This window comes from Candoia aspera, chromosome 1 (genome assembly GCF_035149785.1).
Source record: "Candoia aspera isolate rCanAsp1 chromosome 1, rCanAsp1.hap2, whole genome shotgun sequence".
Lineage (NCBI taxonomy): Eukaryota > Metazoa > Chordata > Lepidosauria > Squamata > Boidae > Candoia > Candoia aspera.
Genome location: NC_086153.1, coordinates 229838454 through 229857914, shown reverse-complemented (window position 1 = coordinate 229857914; position 19461 = coordinate 229838454). Strand labels below are relative to the sequence as shown.

Here is a 19461-nt window from a genome sequence, read left to right as displayed (position 1 = left end):
AGGCATTTGTTCTGAAAATGGTTCCCTGCTAATTCCATCACCACTGAGTATTTTGGTAAAGTATTTAACCTAAGATTTTCTTCCATTGCCTCATAATTCATTTTCCAAGTCTGGGAGTTTCAGTTTTATATTGGGCAGGCAGGTGTAATTAAGACCTAAGAAGCCTGAACAGAAGTTCCGCTTGGCTGTAGCTTTGCCTCCCAAAAACCAGTGGGCAATTTCACTGTCATTCAGCCACCTCTGTTACTTAGAAAACAGGAAATAAGAGTGCCTCATCACAGAGAACTGTTGTTGAAAATTCAGAATGTGAAACATTCTTGATTCTCAACAATAATCAAAATATGAAAAATAAAACAATGTATTTTGTTTTAATCAAAATTTCAGAAATAAGACAATGTATTTTAAATAAGTAGGACCATCTACAAAATATGGTATTGTGGAGTGTGCTTGTTCATTGTTAATCGGCCAGCTATGCTGAGCTCGGTAGTGTCCCCTTTTGTTTCCCGACAACCTGGTTTTCTGGCTTCATTTGGTGTTTCATGACTATAAAACTTGTTCTCTCCTCACTGGAGGTTTTTTCTTTTCTTTTTTTTTAAGTTCAGCTTCTGCAGACTTTGGGATTCCCTCAACCCTACCAATACCTCCCTTTTGGACATGGAGGCCAGATGGGAACAGCAGTCAAACCTGAAATAAGAAATAGGGGGAAAGGGAAAGCAATTAGAAGGAGAGGGTTGTGGTGTTCGGCGCTAGCTCAAGTCATTTTACTGTTTGAGTCGAAGGACAAGATGACACATCCAAACAGACTCAGCCAGACTGATAGCTGAATGTTACTTCCCTTTTATCCTCCATTGTATCTCAAAAAATTTGAAGGGCTACAGGGCTTTCGTTACATGAGCACCTGCTTCATGCTGTAATAGAATTGGTATCTTGCCTATCTTGGAAGCTGATACTAAAATGCAGACAGAAAATGCCAATATGAAATTACCAAAGGATCTTCAGAGTGTAAAACAGGCCTTTCTGAAATAGACCCAAAGGCCCACCTAGGCCAACATCCAGTTTCTGACAAGGAAGCTGAAAGGCTAGGCATGAAAATAAAGGATCTCCCTGTTGTTGCCCTCTTCCTCAGGAATTGGTATTCAAACTTACACCCTTTCTTAATTGAAAGATCCTTCTTATTTGTCTTGACCGAGTAGACTTGTTCTTCTTAAATATGTCTTTTTGAAAGTGATCTAATCTGGAGGCCCTTGACAGTGGAATTCTAACTAGGAGAAATAGCATTGACTTTCATTGTTTCTGAAATGACTGCTAGTTGCTTTTATTGGGTAACTTAAGTGCTGATACTGGAAAGACCATATGTACAAACATACACACACATCATGCTATTTTCTTTTGGCATCAAGCAGTGTTACGCAAAACACAGAAAATGAGTAAGAAACGGTGGGAGAGAAAGAGAGAGAGAATGAGGGAGGTAGGGAGGAAGGAAGGCATGAGATAAGAAAAGGAAGTACAGCTGAGTCTAGTTTACACCAGCTTCAATTATTATTATTATTATTATTATTATTATTATTATTATTATTATTATTATTATATCTTTTATATATAACTCAAGGCATTATACTGTAGTATATACTATATACCTATACAGTGTAGTATTCTGCTCCCAAACCATCTTTGCTTCCATTATATCCATACACTGTTTCATACATTTCTTCTTTAAACTTCCCACATCTTTCTTTTGGGGGGTCTCATCAACTCCACCCAAAAATGACATTTTGGGTCTTCACTTCCTCTCAACCCACTTGACTTCTGCTTTACAATGCAGTCCTTGTCTTACTTCTTCCTGCTCAGTGGTGAACCATTTACTTATTCTCATACGTGCTTTATTTTCATCATATACTGCTTTTATCACATATAGCAACCAAACCTTTAACTCCATATTTGAGTAAAACATTTCATAAAACATTGAGTAAAACATTTCATTCAAGCCTTACCATGTTTCCTTTACATCAAAAAGCATACAATAAACTGTCTTAGTTTAACTAATGGGTCTGCTGAAGAGCAAAAATTCTGTCTGCCCAGTTCCTGCCCAGCATAAAGCTTCACTGTAGTTCCCAAATTTTGATCATTATCACCTGTCACACCTCTTCAATCAAAATTCTGCCAAACATGGTTCCAGGAAATTAATCCCCCTGTATCTTTTATATTCACTGATGCTTCCTATCCTTTTGCAGAGGACAATAAAAGCATTTTTCAATTGTCAAGCACGGATGGAGTTCTCACACATTAAATAAGCTGTACTCCAGATCCATATTTTAGTACTTTTCCAGTTAGATCATCTGCAGCCTTTTTCAGCCTTCTCACAATACAAAGGATTTCTTTTGCATCATTTTTATTTGGACACTAATATTTATAGAATTTGTTTCAATTCCATTCTTAAACACACCATTCTCATTCTCATACAGAACTTTAAATACTACTTCCAGCATTGCCTCACTTCAATTTTAGCCCAAATGATTTTATCACTTTTATTTTTAATTTCATTTACTACTGTAATAACTCCTTAGTCCCCTTCCAAAACAATTTTTAAAATCACTGCATCAAAATCATTGCATTTTCTCTTCCCCCTTTAATCTTAACCACTCCTGGCTCTCTTTATATACTTCCTCTACAACTATACACATTATATAATATTCAATAAATATAATATTCCTCATTTTTATAGCAGTTTTAAATAACCTTTTTTTTTCTCATCTGCTGATACAAACCTCCACTGCCTATCATGACTTTACTCAATTAAGGTTTTCATATACTGTATTTGAGTAGGACAGGGAATGGGTAAAGTAGATTACCAGCCTTATTCATGTGACATTTATAGCATTCCCTGCTAACAATAACGATGGTACTAGTAGTTTGGGCACCTTTTGGCCATATGCCTCAAGTATAACCAAAGCCCAGTTTTCGCTCAAGCATGTTCATACTATGCTGGAAAAGTTTGGTTCTCCAGTGTAGAGACTTGCATGCCAACATACAGTTGCCCATATCCCACTAACTAGGATGTACATGTGGTGTATAAATACACTCAGGATCTTTGGGAATGATTTACCATCAAATATTAAACCAGGAAGAGAAGTTGTATTTAGAATTGGATGTTGGTGAACCTCCAGTTAAAATGAGCTGTACAATTAAGTGGCCCTTGAAATAAAACAGGTGACTGACTGAGATGGCCATTCTCAGCCACAGTGGGCTGGGGAAGCTCCAAGACTACAAAAAAGGGCCTTGGGATCTATAAACAACCTTGGAGCTTGACCTCTCTTCTGGAATAATTTTCCTCAACTTGGTGCTATCCAGATGGCATTAGGACCATAGCTGCTATCCTCCAAAGCCAGCATTGTTACAGTTAGGAGAGCCATAAGTAATTTCCACATTAGTGACTTATAGCATCTTTATTACACCACCCAGCCATTTGAGGATTTTGGTTGTTGTAATCCTAATTTATCTGGAGATCATCAGATTGGGAAAAGCTTGGGTAAAGATCTGTAAGATGTTTGCAGCAACCTCCTGAATTGTATGAAGTGATTTGAAAAGAAAAGGTGCTCTAACAGGAGGCCAATGAACACCGATGTCTGTTGATGAAAGGAGTGTGAGTGAATGTTTGTTTGGATGAAGTGGCAGTGGTTTAAAACAATTTTTTACCTCTTCTGATGATAATAACCAATAATAGTAAATAATAGCCACCCAGAGTTATTGAGAGTCAGGCAACGTACAGGTTTAATATCATCATCATCATCATCATCATCTGAGGACTTTTGCACAGGGATGGGGAACCTTTTTCCTTTGAAAATTTCTTGACACAGAAGAAACCCTTTGTGGCCACTGCTGATAGTGGACAGACCCAGAGTTATAAATAGGTAGCATCTGCAAAATTATATAGCTCTTCTTCCTCTTCTTTACCATTCCATTTGAACCCATATGTCTCTTTTGCAAAAACACATGCAAGCACAGAAAGGAAGAGAAAGTGATTCCCAGTGGGTCTGCAGTTTTCAAGCAGCAGAATAATGCTGAGGGCTATGTGAAATTAAATTGGGCTGATTGCATGTGATTGTTAGAATGCATATTAGCATTCTTCCTTTCCTTCTACTAGAATTATGATGGCATTGCTGTCAGACCCAAGTTATTCACTGGTTTCTGTGGGATCTCCTACAGCTTCTGGAATAGGAAATCTTCTGATAGCCTAAATGAATAACAAATAATGGCTTCCAAGGTTGAAGGACTTACGATATAGAGCCCTGGTGGGTTCTCCTTGGTTTCCTCTGACCTCTTCAATCTCTCAGGTCCCCTTTAGCTAAACCTGTCCTCTTTTTTTCAATAGGCTGTGGAACTGCCAGACTCCTTTTCACCTGAGCTACGTTCTTTGCTGGAGGGATTGTTACAGAGAGATGTCAACCGTCGGCTGGGTTGTATGGGCCGTGGGTAGGTCTCCTGCCAAGGTGCTGAAGGACTTTGGGATGTAGAGGAATGTCAGAATGGGCCAGAGATTTAAGGTCACTAATCTTCATGTTCAGTGATTGAAAAAAATCTATATAGAATAGAGCTGGGTGTGGAACTCAGGTGAAAACAATTCATTCTCTCCTTGTTTAAGAAAAACAAAAACCTGTAAAGAATGAAGAACGTATTCACTTCATATGCTTGGCTATCATGGCATGTTCCCCATATCTATCACTGTAGAGATAATATGAACAAAACATCAAAACTTTATTTTTTTGAAAGTTAATGTTAACAGAATCAGCTTCACAAAAAAACCATTCCCCAGTATTCAGTTGCAAATTCAAGCCACAATCTGATAAATCAGTGTAGATGACCTTGAAGCATGGATGTACCAAGAGAACAAAACTGTTATGTAAACTCCAACAATACTGTTTTCTTGTAGGTAAGGCTTTCATGTTCATGACTTTCTGATTAGCATTGAATGTAGATCAGGAGTTGAAATCCAAAGGCTTTCAGAACAATAATAAATAGCTAATTTGAAAATAAGAATTGCTATTGCTTTTTTAAACATTCTTTTCTGAGGAAGAAAGATCATCCAGCAGCCTTGTTTTTGCATATTGTTCATTTACCATTTCATAAAACAATAGATTACTCAATTTATTTATTTCCTTCTCTATCCCAGTATAAGATACACTGCAGTCTTGGGATAAATGCATACAACCCCAGATTTGGTATGTCTCCTGTAGGGATGAACCAAACCTTCTTTGCCTGTGCCATGCATCTGATGAAATGGGCTCTATTCTCCGCATACCCCTGATTAACAGTATACATTATTGTGCTTAAATGTATACTCTGCTATTAATTTCTGGGGCAGACAATTCTGAAACGGTAAATGTTTCTATATTGAAATGCATATACTATGCAAATTTAGCACATTTGCATAATTTATATTGGGGTTTTGTTTTGTTTTGTTTTGTTTTGTTTTTTTCCCCCCTTTGGATTTGCTCTTCATGGGAAAGAGAAAGAACCCCACAGAATAATCAAGTTTCACTTCTCTTCCTCTACTTCCAAAACCATTAGAAATCCATCTCAATTACTTCTCTAGTTTCTGAAATTTTAAGCCGTATTATCTGTAAGTTTCCAAACTGGAGGAGAAACATGTTTTTTAATATAAAAATAACAATACTAGATTTGAAGTTCATGGAATAGATTTTGCATAGTGACTTGTGCTGCTTCTGCACACAGACAGAATTTTTAGTTTTGTAACTGCAGTGATAGGCACATGTACTTTTCTGACCAAACTAGGCATTCCAGTAGAAGATAATAGTCCACAGATGCTGATGTGGTCAGGTTTAGCTGAATTCTCTTAAGTTTTAAATTAAAAATTGAAATTCCACACCAGTGGAATTCCTCACTAGTTAGAAAGATACATGAGCATAATAAGTCGTATTTGCTGTTCATGAAGGTCATGTTGGCTCCAATTTTTTATCTCCTGCCTTCTAGTTCCAGATATCCCAAAGTCAAAGGTACTATCTCTTCTATATTTTCATTAGGTCACTTGAGGTAAAGGAGAATCCATTCTTCCAGGGTGTGGACTGGCAGATGGTTTTTCTCCAGAAGGTGAGTAGAGAGTAGTCCCAGTTGAAAGGCCAATGGGAAAGAAGATAAAACCTATTCGGACATTATGATTAAAAAAAATGGAAAGGTACGGCAACAACTCTGTTCTGCTCCTTTGCTAACCTTATTTTGTTCTGTCTTTGTAGTATCCACCACCCTTGATTCCACCACGTGGGGAAGTAAATGCAGCTGATGCTTTTGACATTGGCTCATTCGATGAAGAAGACACCAAAGGAATTAAGGTACATGAGGAGAATCTCCCAGAATTATGGTGTCCTCTGCTGAGCAGCTGCAATTTTCTCATGATCTTGAGTGTGAAGGCACTTCTTTTTTAAAACTGATATCCCATTTTTCTTCAAAAAGAACTCTAACAGGTTGAACTTGCATATAGTGGAAAGACCCAGGCAGTAGAAGATGAAATTTCATGGGAGGCACCAATACTGTGTTTTGCCACCAGGGAATAACAGTGCAGACCAGCCTTCTCCTTCCAGTGTCCACCTAGGAATTCTGATTAGACTGAAGAAAGGGCTGGCACAGGGTAACTTGTGCAACCAGCTTATTCTGTTTTAGCATCCATGTCTAGTACCAGCCAGAGTTCCCTGGGAAACTTAGAAGGAGAACATGATATTGATAGTTTTTCCCTTGTTTGCCTCCAGCAATTGGAACTATACTCCTGCAGTTGGAACTATAATGCAGCCAAACATTGAGAAGCTATTTGTCATAGCTAGTAGCAGTATATTTGTTTAATACCTTGTTGCATTAACTAAGTCATTGGCCAATAAATCATTTTTGAAAATTAAAAAGACATTGATCAAGGATACAATGGAATCTTAAAATTAACAGACCCCCTGGGGAAAGGGTGCCTGTTATTCCAGATCATCAATTAAATTGGAGAGTACGGAGAGTATTATCTTAATTAAGATAATGAAGTACAGTACATGGACACAAAGTATGTTATTTGCATAATACAGTCATCACACACATGACATAAATCAATATAGAAATTTTGTCCATGGTATCAAGGTCCAGTAAATCAAGGTTTTACTCTATTACTCAATACAGTTTATTTGTGGATGAAGTATCCTAGAAGATAACTGCATTTTTTTCTTCTTCAGTTCATGGGCTTTCCAATAAGAGCAATGTGTAATGACTAATTCTTGTCTATTGTTAGACAAGAATTATTATTTATTCGTTCGTTTGTTCATTTATTTATTCATTTTTCAAACTTCTATTACCACCCATCTCCCCTAAGAAAGGTGGACTCTGGGCAGTTTACAATAAAACCAGGATTAAAATCATAAAATATAAGTTACAATAAATACACCAATAAATAAGAATAAGATAAATACCAAACCCAAGGGGCAACGTTCTTATTCGGTGGGAAAGTTCTATGGTGCTAGCCACCCCCAAGACGAGCTATTATTATTATATAATAAAAGTAGTGAAATTCAGGAACTAATATATATTTTCTGAGCATTTTGGCTTGGAGTGATGCGCACATAGGGTAAAGTTAAGAATTGCCTTGCCAGCTTAGGACAAATGTAACAAATATCTATCTAGTCTAGCACTTTGTAGCCAGCCAGATGCCTTAGGAATAGAGGTAGCCAACCTCTGAAAATGAATTAATTGAAATCTGTGCAGAGATTTATGGAGGAATATTCCCCTAGATGAGAAAAGTGCTGAGGAAGTTAGGAAGTGCTGGAAAGGATGGGATTTGAAATATCTACAAGGGACTGTGCAAGCTGTGAATGGGAACTAATAGAAGGGACAGAGCCAGAGCAAATAATACTGCCAAAGGGAAGACAGTAGGCCTTATTCCAAAAGTCCAAACAGAACATAAACAGAGCGCTACTGAAACAGACTGAAAGGCTGTTGTGGGAAATCCAGAAGTAGGTAGCCTCTCTTGCTGTTGTTCTCAGCAGCTGATACCCAGAGGCATGCTTGCTCTGATCCTGGAAACATAGTGACATAATGCTCCTGCTTCTCCTCCCAGCTACTGGATAGTGACCAGGAGCTCTATCGCAACTTTCCACTCACCATCTCGGAGCGCTGGCAGCAGGAGGTCACAGAGACCGTATTTGATACAGTCAATGCTGAGACTGACAAGCTGGAGGCCCGCAAAAGAGCAAAGAACAAGCAGTTGGGCCATGAGGAAGGTGAGCCTCATTGCTGTTCTATACAAGGAAAGACTTTGCCAGAATTCAGAATTATTCCACAAGCATTTGCTTTTGGAAACTTGGTGTTTCTTCCCTGCCCGTAGTGTGGGAAGGCTATCTGGATTCATTAGTACTAGTCCAATTCTGCTCCCTGTAACACCCCGCCTTTTTGTTAGCCTTCATATTCTTACCTTTACCTGTTCTGTACAGATTATGCTTTGGGCAAAGACTGCATCATGCATGGCTATATGTCAAAACTGGGGAACCCTTTCCTTACTCAGTGGCAGAGGCGATACTTCTACCTCTTCCCAAACCGGTTGGAATGGCGTGGAGAGGGAGAGTCTCCGGTAAGGGACAAGCTCTGTTCCAGTGGGTGGAAAAGATAGAATATCAGATTTAGGGTTTTATGAAGACTTGCTATAGATGAATGCAAGAATTTAATTTTGATTTGTGTATGTTTAGGGGGATAGCACACAGAGGTAGGCACGTGATAGTGTGTTTTTAGGGGGATAGTGCAATGTCAGGAGAAGAGGGGGACACTTTAGATGCAAGTAAAAGATGCAGCATGTATATTTAAGATGTGCATTGGAAATGGCTGTCGTTAACCAAATATTTTTGTGGGGGGCATTACAGCAGTCCCTGCTCACTATGGAAGAGATCCAGTCAGTGGAGGAGACACAGATAAAAGATCGAAAGTGCATCCTGCTTAAGATCCGGGGAGGCAAGCAATTTGTTTTGCAGTGTGATGTGAGTTGGTCCCCACCCCACCCCCAATACAGTCTCTAGGAGCCTTTTTTGGTGGTCTGTTTGATCTCTTGTGAAATTAAACTTTTGTATCTGTCTAAACAAGATGTTAAACTTCTATTCCGTACAAAATAGAAAAAGAGAAAAAATAGGCAATTCAAAATTCTTGTGCTTCTTGTTTTTGCTATGTCACTCTAAGGTAGTCTGTGTTCCTGTTTAAAAGTTGTGGTTCCTTAAAATCCCTATTATTAGCTGTCTTAGAGACTGGGGCAGGAACTCTTCTCAGTTTATGGAAAAAGTGATTTGGACGGTTAATAGTTTTAGTGGTCACGTATGCTTGGCAAACTTCTCAGAATGATCTATGCCTATTAAGTTTTCATGTGGAACTTAGCTGCATTTGCACAATTATTGTCTAATTTGTAAATCTAGAGGATAAGGAGCAGCTTGTATTTCGATACTGGGAGGCAAGAAATTGTTTGGGTGCAAGAGATTTTCCCCACTCACTGAAAGCCACATTTACAGTCTCTCTAGAGAAACACAAGCTAGGGAAACACAGCTAAGCAATTCTGTCTCATTGCTTTCAGTGGATGTCTAGTGGGAGTTTATCTTGCTAAATAATGTCCCAGATGTTTGTATCCAAAATGGTTTTGCAGTTTTCAGGTTCCATACACCGCAGAGTATGTGGGCATTAAAAAGCATTCAGGGCAAGCAGTAAGCAGATCCTCAGGGGCCAGAGCTGTGCTGATAGGGTCGGATTGAGATTGTATGCCTCCAGTTGCTCTCCTCTGCTGGGAGACAATACTGGTGCTAGTAGCTGGCATAGAGAGATGCTAAGCACTAAGGGAATCCCTGGAAGCTTTAATCATTTATACCTAAATTTTAAAAGGATAGATATGCTTGCTAATTTGGGTTAGGAGCTCAAGAATCTTAAAGCACATTGAAGTGTAATTTTTTTGTGAGTTCAGATAAAATAGATTATAAATGGTGTTGGATTATAACTCATAACCACTGTTCATGTTTGATGGGAGTTGCAGTCTAAGATATCTGGTGAGCATATTTCCTACTCCTAATTACAGCAAAAAACCATGGGATTCTTTAAGGAGGCAAAATCTTTTTGTAATAAAGGCTCTGGATCAGATTGTCGCAATAGGGGGCAAAGCCTTGCAAAGTCTTGCGTGAAGAGTAAGACTGATGAAATGTAGTTTCCCTCTCCCACCCCCAGGGAAGTTATAGCTATTGTCTTGGAATACATTTTTTCTGTGCTTCACTGTTAATCCATCTTCTTTTTCTCCCAGAGTGATCCTGAGCTAGTGCAATGGAAGAAGGAGCTGCGTGATGCCTATCAGGAGGCTCAACAGCTGCTGCAGAGGGTACCCAAAATGAAACATAAGCCACGCTCTCCAGTGGTAGAGCTAAGCAAGGTCCCACTGATTCAGCGCAGCAGCAGCAGTACCAATGGCCTCTGACCTTCCTTGACTTCATTTCCCATCCTTAATTTATTCAGCTGGGTTTGCCCACCATCCCCACCCTCTCTCCTGTCTCTTCTTGCTGATCATTGTGCCGTCCACCCAGCCCCCAGGAGTATAATGAGGGGGTGGGGTATTCAGAAAGTGTGGGACAGGTTCCCTCCTCCCCCATCCCCTCTGCACATGGGGATCGATACCCATTTCAGGGGTAGGAGTCTGATAAGGTGGATAAGAGTCTACTCATTCCCTACTGAGCAAGGCTGAGATTAAGGCCTTGCCCCTAAATAGGACCAACAGGAGGAAATGTTGTGAAGTGTGCCAGGCATCTTGAGCAGTTCCTTCCTACATTCTCATTGTGGTGCCAAGTGTGTGCCAAGGTATACATGAGGAATACCACAGACCCTGCTAGCTTGGGCCTTGTTCACATGGCATTATGGGAATACACATTGTCTAAGATAGTCCTCTTACACTAGCAGAAATGAGGAGGAATCTGCAAGACAATCTGAAATCCAGACCCTTTACCTTCCCATACTGAGCTGTGACAAGGGTTCTACGGTAGACCCTGAAGAAATCTATTCTAGTTCTTGCTGGAGAGATCTGAAGAATGCATTTTCAGCCCCCTACCTTTGGCTCAAAGAGTGTTGGGTAGGTGGCCATTGCTAAGCATAAACATCTCTTCCAGGATTGGCTGGGGTTCCACTCCCAGCTGGGGATCAGGTCTGGCCTTTAAACAATTACACTGTAATAGAAATTTCTAACAAAAATAAAAGTGTAGTCCTGTTCTTTCCCAGTGCATTGTCCAGGTCCTTAACCCTTACTATAACCCTCTTCTCATCCCACCATTCACCATTCCAAATCTGGTATTTCTGACCCGGGACAGCAGCTGCTTCTCCAGCAGCAGCCTTAGGAACTGAAATCCTTTGCTATTCCAGGCCTGATCAGGCATTCTCAATCAACAGTGCCAAATTTAAAGATGGTTTTTGTGCCTGTCTCAGTTGGCCTAGTGGAGCTTAAGTTGTACTCCCTGTGAGCCCAGGACAGATCTGGAGACACCCCTGTATTTGTCCTGCCCAGAATATACTAATGCCTCCAATTCTTCTCTTTGAGGTGAGGTGAGAACTGCCCCTATTTCTGCTGTCCCCACTGCCAAAACCCATGCTGATTTGCTGTAGAAAGAGGGAGGGGCAGCAGGTTTCCTGCCAAAAGCGATTTGGAGCTGCCTGAGACTCACTTCAGGGCCTCTTGAGGCTGAAGCTGGACTGCAGTAGTTGGAAACAGCCTGATCAAGGCCTTGTGCCAACTCCCAAGTGTCTGAAGGATTCTGTAAATAAATCTGTGCCAAGGGGCCAGGGTGGGTTTGAAAAGCTAAGCCTGCTCGTCTCCTCCCTTCCAGTACGCCTTGTATGAAACAGTGTTCCCTTTCAAGCCCCCCACCCCACCCGCAAGCGTTATGGTTTCTCCCACAGGATGGTGAGAAATCTCAGGTTGAATCATCCCTGTACTCTTCCTCCTCCCTTCACTTGCAGTTAACGGGGGTTGGGGTGGACGGCTTTCAGTTGGGGGCCAGGTCTCATGCCCCAAGCGCATGCAATTGCCTCTGCTGCATGCCCCCTCCCCCCCGTGATGAATTTTGCCTGTTCTGCCATCTGATTTCCCCCTTCCTTCCAAGGAAGGGGGAGAGGTGGAATAAAAACCCTGTCCCTGCAGTGTCTGTAAATATTGATCTCTGGTTTGTTTCTCTGGGTTATTATTATGGATTTTTTGCCGATTTTTGAATGTGATTTTAATGAGTGGGATAAATACTGTTTTTATAATAAAAAATCCAAAACCCACAGCTGCATGCTATGAATTCTTCTGTGGCTTCTGTTACCAGAACGATCAAACAGGTCACCAACACTGACCACATGTGTACATATGCTTGCGGTTTGCAGTGCAGGAGGTAACCAGGCCTCTTCTCAGAGAACACTTGCTGGTAGGGAGGGCGAAACCACCATTCCATGTTTTTAGCTTGAGCCTGTCTACAGAATATGTTTTATCTTCTTACAACAGATGCTGCGTAGAGAAGCATTGTCTTTTACTGCCTCTAACCCTACAGGCTTCTCTCCCATTAGACAGGAAGGGAGGCCTTGAAGATAGGGTAGACCAATGTTTCTCAACCTTGGCAACTTCAAGATGTGTGGACTTCAACTCCCAGAATTCCCCAGCCAGCATGTGGGAACTCTGGGAGTTGAAGTCCACACAACTTGAAGTTGCCATGGTTGAGAAACTCTGGCGTAGACAATGGGAGATGATGGCCCACTTTGGAATATTAACTATGGTAATCATTTCTCATCCCTGTAGCTTTAAATAAGAGCCACAGTTCCAATCTTACTTCATATAACTGGGCCTAGATTTACTTGTCAAAAGATCTGGTGGCCCATTTTCTTCAGTATTGGAAGTGGTCATGCAGGGATAGTTTGAGGGAAAATGAGTTGTTGAGAGTCAGGTGGCATACAAGTTTAATAATTATGTTCTTTATTAAATGATCACTAGAGGAATGTTTCTAGCAAACATTAGTTTTGCATGATTTTAAGAAGTAGTGTATCATATGCAGCTAGATGAAAATACCAAACTGACTTCGTTTGATCTATAAAGTTAAGTAGGGTCATCCCTGGTGAGTTCTTGGATGGGAGATCATCTGGGTCTAGGTAAGTTACAGTATGAAGTTGGGGAAAAAATACCTTAGAAAAAGGCAGTGGCAAGCTATTTTTGTATCATGCAAGAAAATCTGCATAGATATATTCATGTAAATATACCAGGAATGCCCCAGCAAGTAGCAGCACATTTTTTGATTTGATTTGATTTATATAGCCACCAATCTCTCATATGTGATTCTAAGTGGCTTACAATAAAATAGCTGACCTTGGGTGATCTTGAAAGCTATGTAGGGTTAGTCTTGGTCAGCACTTAGATGGAAAACCACTTGGGCTGTTGAGTATGCTGGGAAGACAAAATAATAATCCAGAAGGCAAACGACTTCCATAGCATTGCTAAGAAAACTACATAAATGCAGTCACCAGGATCAAGCTTGACTCAATGCCATCTTTATATATTCATTTGGCATTATAGTTGTATCAATCAATAGGCTGGTTAACTCATCATACTCGGCCACAATGTGATTTCTTTGGCTTTGACATAGTGTGATGTGTGAATTACACCAGTGTAATTTGCAAAACAAGTTCTGGTTTGGCAAAAGTTATAACCAGCTAATAACAGTTGGGAGGGGAAAGTACACCACTTCCAGTTTTATAAATCCTGGCTGCATATGCTCTCCCCTATAATATATAAATCCTTCAAAATACAGTTCTTCAATTAAAATCTGTCTTCTGGAAGAGGGGAAATAAATGTATTATTCACTGTGAGCTACATCACAAGCAATATATATATATAAAGTCCTTGTAATACCATGGTAGCCATGGCTGGATTTGTACGTTGAACTAAATCTTGGTTTTCGTGAAAATTGAACAAAATTGAGCAGTTTGGTTCACACAATAAGACAAAATCTACTTTGTGATGAAATAATAGGTGAATCTAGTCAGTCCATAACCAAGGCTTTTTCAAATAGCCACTGTCTGCCTAGATCCCCCAAAAAGCTAGAAATGCAAATTAGCTTCTAATTGCTAGTAGTAATCCAGAGCATAAGCCCGTTTCTCCTAGGAACATTCTCTTCCTATCAGCAGATACCGTAGAATCATAGAGTTGGGAGGGCCTGTTTAGGTCACTGGGTCCAGATCTCTGCTCAGTGCAGGACTGCAGTTGAAGTATCCCAAGCAGATAGCAGGTATTCAGGGCAGATTTCTTGAATCAAATCCATTAACCTAAAAACCATCAAATATTCAAGAGTAGTAGCCTAGTTCCTCTGATATGACAGAAGATATTTGGGCATAATTCATATACTGAGTTGTGTGTGTGTAAACCGAACTCTGTTCTAGCCTTGGAAGCTGCAGGATCCTGAATACTGTATAATGTCCAATCACAGGCTGTGCTTCACATAACTAAGCATTTGCAATATTTTAATAGACTGAGGCAGTACTGCCTAAAGCAAGTGCCGCTCCACTGTCAGTCACTATGCATGATCCTTTGATGATGTACCTTAGTGTTTTCTGAGGTTTCAGGAGGGAGCACGTCTTTCTGTTAACTCTTCCTTCAACTACCTTGTATTGCATTGCCATTAAAAACAGGAAGAAACCAACATATACTCAGATTAAGCTGTTTGCAGGTGTGTGTGTGCGCGTGTGTGTAGTTAAGCAGTTTGGTTCACAAAATAAGACAAAATTAATCTACTTTATGGTGAAGTAATAGGTGAATCTAGTCAGTCCATAACCAAGGCTTTTTCAAATAGCCACTGTCTGCCTAGATCCCCTGAGAAGCTAGAAATGCAAACTGTGGTCAACTGTGAATAATGCACTGACTGGTTGACTTTTGTAATTTACAAGCAAACCCCAAACTAGAGGAGTATTCCAAATTTTAAAAAATGGCTTTACAAAGATGCCAAGTAAACATTTGCAGTATAATTTTGTATGTGTCTACTTAGATATAAGCCACACTTACTGTATTCAAAGAAAGAGAAAACCAAGAAGGCAAAATGGCTGTCTGCTGAGACACTAGAAGTAGCCCAAGAAAGAAGAAAAGCAAAAGGCAACAGCAATAGGGGGAGATATGCCCAATTAAATGCAAAATTCCAGAGGTTAGCCAGAAGAGACAAGGAATTATTTTTAAACAAGCAATACGCAGAAGTGGAAGAAGACAATAGAATAGGAAGGACAAGAGTCCTCTTCCAGAAAATTAGAAACATCGGAGGTAAATTCCAGGCCAAAATGGGTATGATCAAAAACAAAGATGGCAAGGACCTAACAGAAGAAGAAGAGATAAAGAAAAGGTGGCAAGAATATACAGAAGACCTGTATAGGAAGGATAACAATATCAGGGATAGCTTTGACGGTGTGGTCAGTGAGCTAGAGCCAGACATCCTGAAGAGTGTGGTTGAATGGGCCTTAAGCATCGCTAAAAAACAAGGCAGCAGGAGACGACGGTATCCCAGCTGAATTGTTCAAAATCTTGCGAGATGATGCTGTAAAGGTAATGCAAGCTATATACCAGCAAATTTGGAAAAAACAAGAATGGCCATCAGATTGGAAAAAATCAACTTATATCCCCATACCAAAAAAGGGAAACACTAAAGAATGTTCAAACTATTGAACAGTGGCACTTATTTCACATGCCAGTAAGGTAATGCTCAAGATCCTGCAAGGCAGACTTCAGCAATTCATGGAGCGAGAATTGCCAGATGTACAAGCTGGGTTTAGAAAAGGCAGAGGAACTAGGGACCAAATTGCCAATATCCGCTGGATAATGGAAAAAGCCAGGGAGTTTCAGAAAAACATCTATTTCTGTTTTATTGACTATTCTAAAGCCTTTGACTGTGTGGACCATAACGAATTGTGGCAAATTCTTAGCGGTATGGGGATACCAAGTCATCTTGTCTGCCTCCTGAGGAATCTGTATAATGACCAAGTAGCAACGGTAAGAACAGGCCACGGAACAACGGACTGGTTTAAGATTGGGAAAGGAGTACGGCAGGGCTGTATACTCTCACCCTACCTATTCAACTTGTATGCAGAACACATCATGCAACGTGCTGGGCTTGAGGAATCCAAGGCTGGGGTTAAAATCGCTGGAAGAAACATTAACAATCTCAGATATGCAGATGATACCACTTTGGTGGCTGAAAGCGAAGAGGAACTGAGGAGCCTTATGATGAAGGTGAAAGAAGAAAGTGCAAAAGCTGGCTTGCAGCTGAACCTGAAAAAAACCAAGATTATGGCAACCAGCTTGATTGATAACTGGCAAATAGAGGGAGAAAACGTAGAAGCAGTAAAAGACTTTGTATTTCTAGGTGCAAAGATTACTGCAGATGCTGACTGCAGTCAGGAAATCAGAAGACGCTTAATCCTTGGGAGAAGAGCAATGACAAATCTCGATAAAATAGGTAAGAGCAGAGACATCACACTGACAACAAAGGTCTGCATAGTCAAAGCAATGGTATTCCCATTAGTAACATGGCTGCGAGAGCTGGACCATAAGGAAGACTGAGCGAAGGAAGATAGATGCTTTTGAACTGTGGTGTTGGAGGAAAGTTCTGAGAGTGCCTTGGACTGCCAGAAGATCAAACTAGTCCATCCTCCAGGAAATAAAGCCAGACTGCTCAGTTGAGGGAATTATATTAAAGGCAAACCTGAAATACTTTGGCCACATAATGAGAAGACAGGACACCCTGGAGAAGATGCTGATGCTAGGGAGAGTGGAAGGCAAAAGGAAGAGGGGCCGACCAAGGGCAAGGTGGATGGATGATATTCTAGAGGTGATGGACTCGTCCCTGGAGGAGCTGGGGGTGTCGACGACCGACAGGAAGCTCTGGCGTGGGCTGGTCCATGAAGTCACGAAGAGTCGGAAGCGAATGAACGAATAAACAACAAACACTGTATTCAAAGAAATCTATTCCTAAGTGAGAAAAGAGTTGCAGCCTTACTTGAGTGGACAGATAGGCTGAGCATGTGGGGGGACAGCAGCCAAGATTTACCTAAACATGATGAGAGGTAATGCATCTCCTTGGGATTTGTTTTCATGAATAAAAGTGGGTTAAAATTTATAAACAGAGGCAGAACCAGCTATATATGTCAGTAAAATCATTTCCGGAGAGATACGTCTTATATATTTAAAAAGTAACGGAGTGACCAAAATATTAAACTCTGCTTATTTTAGTGCCTTTGAGTCAGTGTTGACTCCTGGCAATTGCCTGGATGAATCCCTGCAGTTTTCTTAGGAAGGTTTTTCAGAAGTGGTTTGCCATTGCCTCCTATCTAGGGCTGAGAAAGTGACTGGCCCAAGGTCACCCAGCTGGCTTTGTGCCTAAGGTGAGACTAGAACTCACGGTCTCCCAGTTTCTAGCTTGTGCCTTAACCACTACATCAAACTGGCTCTCATAAATAGTATACAGAGAGTCGTTTTAATATATGACACAATAAAACAATATATAAAGCAAGGGACAAGACTGTCAAAAAAGTAGACTAGATGTACAGGACTGCACTTCATTCCTGCCCTTTACTCATAAATATAAATGTGGCAGATTCCCTTGGAACAAACTGATTTTAAAACCTGTACTGATTCTGCACTACCCTGAAGAGAATAAAATTATCTTCTCCAGAATTTTTACAGTAATTATGAGTGAATGGATTCTCAGCAGGCACTTTGGTAAAATCAACACTATACAATTTTTTCACAAAACAATTATTTTTTATTTTATTTATATCCCACTATTCTGCCCAGAGCACATCATTAAATAAAAGATCTATAAATAATTCTTATGCCTCCCTTTGAAAGATCTTTCTCTTAAGAAAGGAGAAAACATATATGGATAGAATATTAGAAGCTACATCAGTTTTGAATAAATGAATGCAATCTATTTCAGAAAAAAGAAAAAAAGTACAGAAACATATGTTCAAGAATTGAGCCTTAAACACGTCAATTCTGCCATTTCCACCCAGACGGTGCTGTCAGTGCCTAATAACTGCATATTGGGAGTTCATTTGCCTGTTCATATAAGTAGCCAGCCAGATTCTGAAATCAGTTAAGTGATTTTTCATTCATATACTAAAGTTATTCCTTTTTAAAAATTAATGAAATCAAATTCAGCCCTTGAAAATTGCCATCTTCTGAGAATATTTTGCCTTCTTTCCTTGTATCTGGCTGCAAACCCCAGGCCATTAGATGACAACAGAATGTTTTATGGTTCTCTTTGCTGCCATCTAGAGATCCCCAGATTTTTGCAGTCTGTTGAGAGCTGGGTGGCATACAAGTTTAATAAAGTCGTCATTAGGTAGCCTAGTTTGTTTATTTGGCATGCCAGTGGCAAATGGACTAATCACTGATCAGTTTGAATAATGAAAGGATCATCTTGAGAAATATTTATGCTTGCCTATGGCAAAAAAACAAGATGGTGCATCTTTCCTCCATATCAGATACAAAAGGTGACTACAAAAGTTAACCCTCAAATCTCATTAGTGATGGTAGAATATAAATCACAGAATAGCTACAAGGTACCCACACCATCCCCCATCTCCTCACAGTTGCTTCCTGGCCCCTGCAGCTACCACCTAAGATAGCTGCCTCCTCCTGTGCAATGGTAGGGCTGGTCCTATACAGTACAGTATTGCAATATCTGTATGCCATCAGTGGCCAATAAGGTTTTGCTTCTTCCCAGAGGACAAACAAGTTAGACTTTGTGCAAAAGAATGAACACAATTCTTACATTAAGGAAAGGGGTATTTTGAAACCAGTGAGGAAATGTTTCTGCTAACACTCAAGTCACTATGCTTCAACAAAAGCATTTTACAGAGAATAGTCCAGCAGGAATACATTAACTAGAATTTACCTGCAAATTTGGTTCCATTTAATTTGGACTCTATTGAAGATGTAAGATCCTACCCTTCATTTAAGTAAGCAATTTGGTTATATCCTCCACTTCTACCCATAGAATACTCAACAGTAGTTGTACCGCACAGGAACTATAAACAAAACATATCAAAAAGCCGAAGTACACATTTAAAATGCTCTCATAAGTAAATTGTAAAAATTGTAATTGCTGTTGGAATGCATTCTTCTCAACTTGCAAATCTTTGGGTTTTGCATAGCATCTAGATGTACTGCTAGTTGTTGCATTTGGAAACTTTTTGGATCCACCATGTATATTTCTCAATCTCTGCAAACAAGGATGTGTATGTATAAACTGACAAAAGAGAGTAACACTTCATGCATCTTATGTAGTAAGAGTCCAATCCATGAAAATGTAGGCCATAATAAATAAGTAAAGTGTAAAGGTACTGTACCACAAGATTCTTGCTGCTTTTGCTATAAACGTAACAGTTTCCCATAACTTGGCAAAAATAAAGGCAGCC

The 19461-nt window shown here is 40.0% G+C and overlaps 1 protein-coding gene across 2 annotated transcripts in view; it reads left to right on the top strand.

The window, feature by feature from the left end:
- The window catches only part of GRK2 (G protein-coupled receptor kinase 2), a 37220-nt gene extending 24920 nt beyond the window's left edge, over window positions 1-12300 (top strand). For both annotated transcript variants that reach the window (XM_063289042.1, XM_063289043.1), the window contains exons 15-21: window positions 4370-4470; window positions 6039-6105; window positions 6249-6344; window positions 8096-8258; window positions 8469-8605; window positions 8892-9005; window positions 10298-12300. In XM_063289042.1, the coding sequence (XP_063145112.1) occupies window positions 4370-4470; window positions 6039-6105; window positions 6249-6344; window positions 8096-8258; window positions 8469-8605; window positions 8892-9005; window positions 10298-10468 (849 nt within the window). In that variant the 3' untranslated portion in view covers window positions 10469-12300. The remainder of the gene's footprint in view (window positions 1-4369; window positions 4471-6038; window positions 6106-6248; window positions 6345-8095; window positions 8259-8468; window positions 8606-8891; window positions 9006-10297) is intronic.
- Window positions 12301-19461: the final 7161 nt, after the last annotated feature.